A 12,311-nucleotide genomic window follows, 5' to 3' on the forward strand; every position below is an offset into this window, starting at 1 on the left:
CCCAGTTTGTCCCAGTCCCGTCCCAGTTCCATCCCAATCCCCTCCCAGTCCCATCCCAGTTTATCCCAGTCCTGTCCCAGTTTATCCCAGTCCCCCCCAGTCCCTCCCAGCCCCTCCCAGCCCCTCCCAGCCCCTCCCAGTCCCTCCCAGTCCCTCCCAGTCCCTCCCAGTATATCCCAGTCCCATCCCAGTTCCCTCCCAGTCCCTCCCAGTTCCCTCCCAGTTTATCCCAGTCCTGTCCCTGTTCCATCCAAGTCCATCCCAGTCCCATCCCAGTTTGTCCCAGTCTCTCCCAGTCCCTCCCAGTCCCCTCTAATCCCCTCCCAGCCCCTCCCAGCCCCTCCCAGTCCCTCCCAGTCCCTCCCAGTATATCCCAGTTCCATCCCAGTCCCTCCCACTCCATCCCAGTTCATCCCAGTCCCCTCCCAGTCCCTTCCAATCCCCTCCCAGTTTGTCCCAATCCTATCCCAGTTTATCCCAGTCACTCCCAGTATAACTCAATCCTATCCCAGTCACTCCCAGTCCCTCCCAGTCACTTCCAGTCCATCCCAATCCTATCTCAGTTCAACTCAATCCCCTCCCAGTCCCTCCCAGTCTCCCCTAATCCCCTCCCAGTCACTCCCACTCCCTCCCAGTATAACCCAATCCCCTCCCAGTCCCTCCCAGTTCAACCCAGTCCCTCCCAGTCCCTCCCACTCCATCCCAGTTTATCCCAATCTCCCCCAATCCCCTCCCAGTTTATCCCAGTCCCTCCCAGTTTGTTCCAATCCCCTCCCAGTCCCTCTCAGTTTATCCCAGTCCCTCCCAGCCCCTCCCAGTATAACTCAATCCTATCCCAGTCCCTCCCAGTCCCATCCCAGTGGCTCCCAGTCCCTCCCAGTCCCCTCCCAGTCCCTCCAACTCCCCTCTAATCCACTCATAGTCCCATCCCAGTCACTCCCAGTCCATCCCAGTTTATCCCAGTCACTCCCAGTATATCCCAATCCTATCCCAGTCCCTCCCAGTCCCTCCCAGTTTATCCCAGTCCCTCCCAGTCCCCCCCAGCCCCTCACCCGGCTCCCCTGGCCCCCAGCATTTTCCTGACGGCGGCGCTGGGGCTGCCCGAGGCGCTCCCAGTTCAACCCAGTCCCTCCCAATGGCTCCCAGTCCCTCCCAGTCCCACCTAATCCCCTCCCAGTTCATCCCAGTCCATCACAGTGGCTCCCAGTCCCTCACAGTTTATCCCAGTCACTCCCAGTATAACTCAATCCTATCCCAGTCCCTCCCAGTCCCTCCCAGTCCATTCCAGTTTATCCAAATCTTCCCCAGTCCCCTTCTAGTCCCTCCCAGTATAACCCAGTCCCATCCCAGTCCCTCCCAGTCCCTCCCAGTATATCCCAATCCTATCCCAGTATATTCCAATCCCCTTCCACTCCCTCCCAGTCCCTCCCACTCCATCCCAGTCTATCCCAGTCCCTCCCAGTTTGTTCCAATCCCCTCCCAGTCATTCCCAATCCTATCCCAGTCCCTCCCAGTTTATCCCAGTCCACCCAGTCCCATTCCAGTCACTCCCAGTCACTGCCAGTCCATCCCAGCTTATCCCAATCCTATCCCAGTCCCTCCCAGTCTCCTCCCACTACATCCCAGTTTATCCCAGTCACTCCCAGTCCCATCCCAGTCCATCCCAGTCCATCCAACTCCCCTCTAATCCCCTCCCAGTCACTCCCAGTCCCTCCCAGCATATCCAAATCCTATCCCAGTATATCCCAATCCCCTCCCAGTCCCTCCCAGTCCCTGACCCCTGGCTCCCAGTCTCTCCCAGTCACTCCCAGTCCCTCCCACTCCCCCCTAATCCCCTCCCAGTCTCCCCCAGCCCCTCACCCGGCTCCCCTGGCCCCCAGCATTTTCCTGACGGCGGCGCTGGGGCTGCCCGAGGCGCTCCCAGTTCAACCCAGTCCCCTCCCAGTATAACCCAGTCCTTCCCAGTCCCCTCTAATCCCCTCCCAGTTCATCCCAGTCCATCACAGTGGCTCCCAGTCCCTCACAGTTTATCCCAGTCACTCCCAGTATAACTCAATCCTATCCCAGTCCCTCCCAGTCACTTCCAGTCCATCCAACTCCTCTCTAATCCCCTCCCAGTCACTCCCAGTCCCTTCCACTCCATCCCAGTCTTCTCCCAGTCCATCCCAGTTTATCCCAGTCCCATCCCACTCACTCCCAGTCCCTCCCAGTCCCTCCCAGCATATCCAAATCCTATCCCAGTATATCCCAATCCCCTCCCAGTCCCTCCCACTCCCTCCCACTCCCCCCTAATCCCCTCCCAGTCTCCCCCAGCCCCTCACCCGGCTCCCCTGGCCCCCAGCATTTTCCTGACGGCGGCGCTGGGGCTGCCCGAGGCGCTCCCAGTTCAACCCAGTCCCTCCCAATGGCTCCCAGTCCCTCCCAGTCCCCTCTAATCCCCTCCCAGTTCATCCCAGTCCGTCACAGTGGCTCCCAGTCCCTCACAGTTTATCCCAGTCACTCCCAGTATAACTCAATCCTATCCCAGTCCCTCCCAGTCACTTCCAGTCCATCCATCTCCCCTCTAATCCACTTCCAGTTACTCCCAGTCACTCCCAGGTTGTCCCCATCCTATCCCAGCATATCCCAATCCTATCCCAGTCTCTCCCAGTCCATCCTAATCTCCTCCCACTCCATCCCAGGTTATCCCAGTATATCCCAATCCTATCCCAGTCCCTCCCAGTCACTCCCAGTCCCTCCAACTCCCCTCTAGTCCACTCATAGTCCCATCCCACTCACTCCCAGTATATCCCAGTCCCTCCCACTCCCTCCCAGTTTGTTCCAGTCCCCTCCCAGTCCCTCCCAGTCACTCCCAGTGGCTCCTAGTCACATCCCTGTCACTCCCAGTTTATCCCAATCCTATCCCAGTCACTCCCAGTCCCCTCTAATCCACTCCCAGTCACTCCCAGTCCATCCCAGTTTATCCCAGTCCCTCCCAGTTTGTTCCAATCCCCTCCCAGTCCCTCCCAGTCACTCCCAGTCCCCCCTAATCCCCTCCCAGTCCCCCCAGCCCCTCACCCGGCTCCCCTGGCCCCCAGCATTTTCCTGACGGCGGCGCTGGGGCTGCCCGAGGCGCTGATCCCGGTGCAGCTGCTCTGGGTCAACCTGGTGACCGACGGGCTCCCGGCCACGGCGCTGGGCTTCAACCCCCCGGACCTGGACATCATGGACAAGCCCCCCCGCAGCCCCAAGGAGCCGCTCATCTCCGGCTGGCTCTTCTTCAGATACCTGGCCATCGGAGGTGAGCGCACCTGGCACAGGTGGGGCCACCCCCAGGTCGGGTGGGGTCAGTTTGAGGTAAGGTGGGGAGGAGGTTCCTTGAGGAACCTCAAAAAAACCACCCAAAGACACCAAAAAAAACCACCTGGAAAAGTCAAAAAAAAATCACTTGGAGAAGGTTCCTGGAGGAGGTTCCTTGAGGAACCTTCAAAAACCCACCCAGAGATTCCAAAAAACCACCTGGAAAAGCCAAAAAATTCACCTGGAGACCTTCAGGGATCAGGTTCCTTGAGGAACCTCCTGGGGTCACCTGGAGACCCCAAAAAACCACCCAGAGACCCCAAAATACCATCCAGAGGGTCCTAAAAAATCACCTGGAGACGCCCAGGTTGTCCCAGGTGTCCCCAGGTGTGCCCAGGTGTGTCCAGGTGTCCCCAGGTGTGTCCAGGTGTCCCCAGGTGTGTCCCCTGGTGTGTCCAGGTGTGTCCAGGTGTCCCCAGGTCTGTCCAGGTGTCCCCAGGTGTGTCTAACCTCTCCCAGATTATCCCCAAGTGTGTCTCAGGTGTCCCCCAGGTGTCTCCAGATGTCCCCAGGTGTCCCCAGGTGTGTCTCACCTGTCCCAGGTTATCCCCAGTTGTCCCAGGTGTGTCTCCAGGTGTATCTCACCTGTCCCAGGTGTCTCCAGGTCATGTCTAGGTCTGTCCAGGTGTCCCCAAGTGTGTCCAAGGTGTCCCCAGGTGTCTCTCACCTGTCCCAGGCGTGTCCAAGGTGTCCCAGGTGTGTCTCACCTGTCCCCAGGTGTGTCCCCAGGTCTGTCCAGGTTGTCCCCAGGTGTCTCTCACCTGTCCCAGGTGTGTCTCACCTGTCCCCAGGTGTCCCCAACCCCGGTTTCTCCCCCAGGTTACGTCGGGGCCGCCACGGTGGGCGCGGCCGCCTGGTGGTTCCTCTTCGCCGAGGACGGGCCCAACGTCAGCTACCACCAACTGGTGAGTGCAGGTGTCCCCAGGTGTGTCCCCAGGTGTCCCCAAGTGTGTCCCCAGGTGTCCCCAGGTGTGCCCAGGTGTCCCCAGGTGTGTCCCCAGGTGTGCCCAGGTGTGTCCCCAGGTGTCCCCAGGTGTGTCCCCAGGTGTGTCCCAGGTGTGTCCCAGGTGTCCCCAGGTGTCCCCAGGTGTGTCCCCAGGTGTTCCCCAGGTGTCCCCAGGTGTGTCCCCAGGTGTGTCCCAGGTGTGTCCCCAGGTGTCTCAGGTGTCCCCAGGTGTGTCTCCAGGTGTCCCCAGGTGTGTCCCCAGGTGTTCCCCAGGTGTCCCCAGGTGTCCCCAGGTGTGTCCCCAGGTGTGTCCCCAGGTGTGTCCCCAGGTGTCTCAGGTGTCCCCAGGTGTGTCTCCAGGTGTCCCCAGGTGTGTCCCAGGTGTCCCCAGGTGTGTCCCGGGTGTCCCCAGGTGTGTCCCCAGGTGTCTCAGGTGTCCCCAGGTGTGTCTCCAGGTGTCCCCAGGTGTGTCCCAGGTGTCCCCAGGTGTGTCCAGGTGTGTCCAGGTGTGTCCCAGGTGTCCCCAGGTGTGTCCCCAGGTGTGTCCCCAGGTGTGTCCCCAGGTGTCTCCAGGTGTCCCCAAGGTGTCCCTGAGATGTCACCGAGATGTCACCAAAGGTGTCCCCAAGCTGAGGTGACCCCAAGATGTCCCCAAGGTGTCCCCGAGGTGTCCCTGATATCCCTGAGGTGATGTCAGTGTCCCCAATGTCCCCAATGTCCTCGAGGTGTCCCCAAGGTGTCCCAGGTGTCCCCAAGGTGTCCCCGAGCTGAGATGTCCCCAGTGTCCCCAAGGTGTCCCCGAGGTGACGTTGGTGTCCCCAATGTCCCCAATGTCCCCGAGGTGTCCCCAGTGTCCCCAAGGTGTCCCAGGTGTCCCCAAGGTGACTTTGGTGTCCCCAAGCTGAGGTGACCCCAGGGTGTCCCTGGTGTCCCTGAGATGTCTCCAAGATGTCCCTGAGGTGTCCCCAAGCTGAGATGTCCCCAAGGTGTCCCCGATGTCCCCAAGGTGCCCCCGGTGTCCCCAAGGTGTCCCCGAGATGTCCCAGGTGTCCCCGAGGTGACGTGGGTGTCCCGTGTCCCCAAGGTGTCCCCAAGGTGTCCCCAAGGTGTCCCAGGTGTCCCCAGTGTCCCCAAGGTGTCCCCAAGCTGAGATGCCCCCAAGGTGTCCCCGAGGTGTCCCCGAGTTGAGATGTCCCCAAGGTGTCCCCAAGGTGTCCGAGGTGTCCCCGAGGTGACGCAGGTGTCCCCAATGTCCCCCCAGACCCATTTCATGCAGTGCTCGGAGCACAACGTGGACTTTGAGGGGCTGGACTGCGACATCTTCGAGTCGCCGGTGCCCATGACCATGGCCCTGTCCGTGCTGGTCACCATCGAGATGTGCAACGCCCTCAACAGGTGAGGGACAGTGTCACCTTTGTCACCTTTGTCACCTTTGTCACCATCGTCATTGTCACTGTTGTCATTGTCATTGTCACCATTGTCATTGTTATTGTTGTTGTGGTCATCGTGGTCATCGTGGTCATTGTGGTGACCATTGAGATGTGCAACGCCCTCAACAGGTGAGGGACGCCGCCATTGTCACCGTCATTGTCACCTTTGTCATTGTCACCATTGTCATTGTCACCATTGTTATTGTTGTGGTCATGGTCATGGTGGTCATTGTGGTCATTGTGGTCATCGTGGTCATCGTGGTGACCATCGAGATGTGCAACGCCCTCAACAGGTGAGGGGCATCGCCATTGTCACCGTCATTGTCACCTTTGTCACCTTTGTCATTGTCACCATTGTCATCATCACCATCACTGTCCCCCCACCCTGTGGTCACCCCCTGCAATGTCCCCAATGTCCCCCATGTCCCCAATGTCCCCAATGTCCCTGATGTCCCCATGGTGACCCCGATGTCCCCGATGTCCCCATGACCTTGTGGTCAACTCAGTGTCCCTGATGTCTCTGTGACCCCATGGTGACCCCAGTGTCCCCAATGTCCCCAATGTCCCCATGACCCCGTGGTGACCCTAATGTCCCTGAATGTCCCCAATGTCCCCATTGTCCCCGATGTCCCTGATGTCCTCAATGTCCCCATGACCCCAGTGACCCTGTGGTCACTCTGATGTCCCCAATGTCCCCATGACCCTGTGATGACCCCAGTGTCCCCAAAGTCTCCAATGTCCCCAATGTCCCCGATGTCCCTGATGTCCCCAATGTCCCCATGACCCTGTGGTCAACTCAATGTCCCCAATGTCCCTCATGTCCCTGTGACCCCCGGGTGACCCTGTGGTCACTCTGATGTCCCCAATGACCCTGTGGTCACTCTGGTGTCCCCGATGTCCCCAATGTCCCCATGACCCCATGGTGACCCTGTGGTCACTCTGGTGTCCCCGTGACCCCGCGGTGACCCCGTGGTCACTCTGGTGTCCCCAATGTCCCCAGCCTGTCAGAGAACCAGTCCCTGGCCCGGATGCCGCCCTGGGTGAACATTTGGCTGATGGGCTCCATCTGCCTCTCCATGTCCCTGCACTTCGTCATCCTCTACATCGACCCCCTGCCCGTAAGGGACACCCGGGGACACCTGGGGACACCTGGGGACACCTGGGGACACCTGGGGACACACCTGGGGACACCTGGGGACACCTGGGGACACCTGGGGACACCGCGGGGGTGGCCTCAGGGGGGTGGCCTTGGGGACTTTGGGTTGGTGGTCATTGGGGTGTTGGTCATTGGGGTGGTGGTCATCATGTTGGTGGTCATTGGGTTGGTGGCCTTGGGGACGTTGGGGTGATGGTCATTGGGGTGGTGGTCATTGCGTTGGTGGTCATCATGTTGGTGGCCTTGGGGATGTTGGAGTGGTGGCCATCAAGCTGGTGGTCATTGGGGTGGTGGTCACTGGGGTGGTGGTCATTGACATGGTGGTCATTGGGATGGTGGTCATTGAGTTGGTGGTCATTGGGTTGGTGGCCTTGGGGACGTTGGGTTGGTGGTCATCAAGCTGGTGGTCATTGGGTTGGTGGTCATTGAGGTGGCGGTCATTGGTGTGGTGGTCATTGGGGTGGTGGTCATTGAGGTGGTGGTCATTGGTGTGGTGGTCATTGGGGTGGTGGTCATTGGGGTGGTGGTCATTGAGGTGATGGTCATTGGGGTGGTGGTCATCAAGCTGGTGGTCATTGGCTTGGTGGTCACTGGGTTGGTGACCATCAAGTTGGTGGCCTTGGGGACATCACACTGGCCACCCCCAAGATGGCGACCGTGACTCTGTCGACCTTGGCCTGAGTGACCACTGGGTCTGATGACCACAGGGAGGGTTTGGTGACCACGGGTGGACTCTGGTGGCCCTGAGGTCACTCTGGTGGCCCTGAGGTCACTCTGGGGTCACTCTGGTGGCCCGGGGGGAGGTCCCAGCCGTGTCCCCCCGTGTCCCCAGATGATTTTCAAGCTGACGCCGCTGACACTGACCCATTGGCTGATGGTCATCAAGATCTCCTTCCCGGTCATCCTGCTGGACGAGACCCTCAAGTTCATCGCCAGGAACTACCTGGAGGGTGAGGGGCGGGGCCGGAGCCCCCTGGCCACTCCTGGTCACTCCTGACCACTCCTGTCCACTCCTGGTCACTCCTGGTCACTATTGGCCACTCCTGTCCACTCCTGTCCACTCCCGTCCACCCCTGTCCACTCCTGTCCACCCCTGTCCACTCCTGTCCACTCCCGTCCACTCCCGTCCACTCCTGTCCACTCCTGTCCACTCCTGTCCACTCCCGTCCACTCCTGTCCACTCCCATCCACTCCCATCCACTCCTGTCCACTCCTGTCCACTCCTGACCAATCCCGTCCACTCCTGTCCCCTCCTGTCCACCCCTGTCCACTCCCGTCCACTCCTGACCACTCCTGTCCACTCCTGGTCACTCCTGTCCACCCCTGTCCACTCCTGTCCACTCCTGTCCACTCCTGTCCACTCCTGTCCACTCCCGTCCACTCCTGACCACTCCTGTCCACTCCTGGTCACTCCTGACCACTCCTGGCCACTCCTGTCCCCTCCTGTCCACTCCTGTCCACTCCTGTCCACTTCTGTCCACTCCTGACCACTCCTGGTCACTCCTGTCCACTCCTGACCTCCTCAGGGGTCACCTCCGGCCTCTGTGGTCACCTGGGTCGTGTCCGGGTGGCCTTGAGGGTGTCCATCATCTCCTGGTCACTTTGGTGGTCACTTCTGTCCCCTCCATGTCCCCTTGACCATCTCCTGGTCACCTCTGTGGTCACTTCCATGGTCATCTCCACGGTCCATGGTCATCTCCTGGTCATCTCCATGTCCTCCCTGTCCCCTTGACCATCCTCGTGTCCCCTTGTCCATCTCCTGGTCACTTCCCTGGTCACCTCCATCCCCTCTCTGTCCCCTTGACCATCCCATGTCCCCTTGTCCATCCCCTGGTCACCTCCATGATCCCCTCCGTGGTCATCTCCATGTCCTCCCTGTCCCCTTGACCATCCTCTGGTCACCTCTGTGGTCACCTCCATGGTCATCTCCTGGTCACCTCCATCCCCTCTCTGTCCCCTTGACCACTCCCTGTCCCCTTGTCCATCTCCTGGTCACTTCCCTGGTCACCTCCATGTCCTCCCTGTCCCCTTGACCATCACCAGGTGACCATGACCATCCCCCTGTCCCCTTGACCATCTCCTGGTCACGTCTGTGGTCACCTCCTGGTCACTTCCATGGTCATCTCCATCCCCTCCCTGTCCCCTTGACCACTCTCTGTCCCCTTGACCATCCCCTGGTCACCTCCTGGTCACCTCTGTGGTCCCCTCCATGGTCCCCTCCCTGTCCCCTCCCTGTCCCCGGTCTGTCCCCCGTGTCCCCTCCCCGGTCTCATCTCCATTTCTCGTCCCCAGCGTGACCCGGCCCGGCCCCGGCACCGCCCGCAGGTACCCAGGGGACACCTGGTCACTGTCACCTCATTGTCACCTTCATGTCACTGTCATTGTCACCTTCATGTCACTGTCATTGTCATTGTCACCTCATGGTCATTGTCATTGTCATTGTCATTGTCACCTCATGGTCACTGTCACCTCCTGGTCACCTCCTGGTCACCTCAAGGTCATTGTCACCTCATGGTCACTGTCATTGTCACCTTCCTGTCATTGTCATTGTCATTGTCACCTCCTCTGTCACCTCATGGTCATTGTCATTGTCACCTCATTGTCACCTCCCTGTTATTGTCGTTGTCACCTCCTAGTCATTGTCACTGTCATTGTCACCTCCTCTGTCACCTCATGATCATTGTCATTGTCATTGTCACCTCATGGTCACCTTCATTGTCACCTCATGGTCATTGTCAACTCATGGTCAACTCATGGTCACCTCCTGGTCATTGTCACCTCATTGTCACCCTGTGGTCATTGTCATTGTTGTTGTCACCTCCTCTGTCACCTCCTGGTCATTGTCACCTCCTCTGTCGCCTCATTGTCACCTTCCTGTCATTGTCATTGTCAACTAATAGTCATTGTCATTGTCACCTCATGGTCATTGTCATTGTCACCTCATTGTCACCTCCCTGTCATTGTCATTGTCACCTCTGTCATTGTCACCTCATTGTCACCTCATTGTCACCTCCCCTGTCATTGTCACCTCCGTCCCCCTCTCAATGTCCCCTCAAGTGACACCACTGGGGGGGGGGCAGGGCTGAGGGAAAAAAAAAAAAAAAAATCCCTCAATGACATCACCACAATGACGTCACCACCATGATGACATCACCAGTGTCATGTGACACTTTTGAGGGCGGGGGAGGGGCTGGGAAACCCCCCCTCTATGACGTCATAATCTCCATGATGACGTCACCACCATCAAGTAACATCACTGGGGGGAAGACCGATGACGTCATCACCACAGCGATGACGTCATCGCCACCACGATGACGTCACTTTTTGTCCCCACAGTGGAAGAGGCCACCCGGAAGCAGCACCGGAAGTGACGCGGGAGGGGGCGTGTCCATCAAGCCACGCCCACAACGCAAAAAAATATTATAAAAACTCCGCCCCCTTTTTGTGTTTTTCCCCTCCCCCACCCCCTCATTTCTTTCCCCTCCCCCACCCCCCAAATTTTTTTCAATCTTGGGGGGGTTTTTTGGTTTTTCTTTTTTTTTTTGGGGGGGGGGGTCGCCCCCTGCAGTGGGGCCCCTCCCCCCCCCACAAAAAAATCCTCCCCCCCCCAAAAAAAATAAAAATAAAAATTTGGGGGTGTCAGGAATGTGCCCCTCCCCCACCCTGACCCCTCCCCCCGCCCCTCCCCCACCCCGCCGTCGCTTATTTATTGACAATAAAGGGGGTCGCCCCTCCCCCACCCCACAAAAAATTTAAAAAAAAATTTGAGTTTTTTGGGTGGTTTTTTGGGGGTGGGGGAGGGGTGGGAAGGGTGGGGGAGGGGCCACGATTTAATGGGGGGAGGGGAAAGGGGGGAAAAGGGGGGAGGGGTCCCAAAATTTGTTTTGGGAGGGATAAAAAAATGGGTAAAAAAAAAAAAAAAAAATCAAGAAATTTGTAAAAAAAAATTCATGAAATTTGTCAAAAAAATATTGAAATTTGTCCCAAAAAATCCCAAAATTTGTCCCAGGACCCCAAATTTCCACCCCAGGACCCCAAAATTCACCTCAAGAATCCCAAAAATTCATCCCAAGACCCCAAAAAATCCAAATTTCAGGACCCCAAAATCCGTCCATGCGTTTATTGATTTTCATGCTCCGTCACAAATCCCCCAAATTTTTCCCAAAATGCCCCAAAATTTCCCAAAAAAATTCCCAAAATTCACCAAAATTCTCCCCAAAATTCTCCCCAAAATTCTCCCAAAATTTCACCAAAAATTCCCAAATTTTTCCCAAAATTTTCCCAAAAAATTCCCAAATTTTTTCCAAAATTTTCCAAAAAAATTCCCAAATAATTCCCCAAATTTTTTCCCAAAATTTTCCCAAAAATTTCCCAAATTTTTTCCAAAATTTTCCCAAAAAATTCCCAAATAATTCCCCAAATTTTTTCCCAAAATTTTCCCAAAAATTTCCCAAAATTTTCCAAAAATCTCCCAAAAAATTCCCAAAAAATTCCCAAAAGTTCCCCCAAAAATTCCCAAAAAATTCCCCAAATTTTTCCCAAAATTTTCCCAAAAATCTCCCAAAAATTTCCCCAAAAATTCCCAAAAATTCCCCAAAAAATTCCCAAAAAATTCCCCAAATTTTTCCCAAAATGTTCCCAAAAATTTTCCCAAAATTCCCCCAAAAATTCCCCCAAAATTTTCCCAAAATCCCTCAAATTTTTCCCAAAATTTTCCCAAAAATCTCCCAAAATTCCCCCAAAATTCCCCAAATTTTCCAAAATTTTCCCAAAATTCCCCAAAATTCCGGCCCCTCCCCCACCCCACGTGCGACCCCCCAAATTTTCGTGCAAAAAACGGCGAGGGGGAGGAGGGGCAGAGGGGGGACCCCCCCCCAAAATTTGGGGTTTAACAGTCCAAGGGGGGGGGAGGGGAACCCCAAAAAATTAGGGGGATTTTTCCCAATTTTTTGGGCTTTTTTCCAATTTTTTGGGGATTTTTTTCCCAATTTTGGGGATTTTTTTTCCCAATTTTTTGGATTTTTTAATCCAAATTTTTGGGGATTTTTTTTCCCCCAATTTTGGGGGTTTTTTTTCCCAATTTTTGGGGATTTTTTTCCCCAATTTTTGGGGAGTTTTTTTTTCTCAATTTTTGGGATTTTTTTTCCAATTTTGGGGGACTTTTTTTTCCCAATTTTTGGGGTTTTTTTTTCCCAAATTTTTTTTTTTCCAATTTTTGGTTGGTTTTTTTCCCCAATTTTTTTGGGTTTTTTTTATCCCAATTTTTTGGGGATTTTTTCCCAATTTTGGGATATTTTTCCCCATTTTTTTGGATTTTTTTCCCAAATTTTGGGGGTTTTTTTCCCAATTTTTTGGGTTTTTTTTCCCAATTTTGGGTTTTTTTCCCCAATTTTGATTTTTTTTGGAAAATCCCCCAAATTTTTTTAGGGATGGGGGGAGG

General features: G+C 55.9%; 1 protein-coding gene across 1 annotated transcript in view; it reads left to right on the forward strand.

The window, feature by feature from the left end:
• The window catches only part of ATP2A1 (ATPase sarcoplasmic/endoplasmic reticulum Ca2+ transporting 1), a 30,666-nt gene extending 20,368 nt beyond the window's left edge, over positions 1-10,298 (forward strand). Inside the window, exons 17-23 of the mRNA XM_083882225.1 lie at positions 3,078-3,280; positions 4,159-4,244; positions 5,547-5,680; positions 6,716-6,833; positions 7,704-7,821; positions 9,164-9,196; positions 10,208-10,298. Of these exons, the coding sequence (XP_083738351.1) occupies positions 3,078-3,280; positions 4,159-4,244; positions 5,547-5,680; positions 6,716-6,833; positions 7,704-7,821; positions 9,164-9,168 (664 nt within the window). The 3' untranslated portion in view covers positions 9,169-9,196; positions 10,208-10,298. The remainder of the gene's footprint in view (positions 1-3,077; positions 3,281-4,158; positions 4,245-5,546; positions 5,681-6,715; positions 6,834-7,703; positions 7,822-9,163; positions 9,197-10,207) is intronic.
• The last annotated feature ends 2,013 nt before the right edge of the window (positions 10,299-12,311 follow it).

Source organism: Zosterops lateralis (genome assembly GCF_965231275.1).
Source record: "Zosterops lateralis genome assembly, chromosome: 39".
Taxonomy (NCBI): domain Eukaryota; kingdom Metazoa; phylum Chordata; class Aves; order Passeriformes; family Zosteropidae; genus Zosterops; species Zosterops lateralis.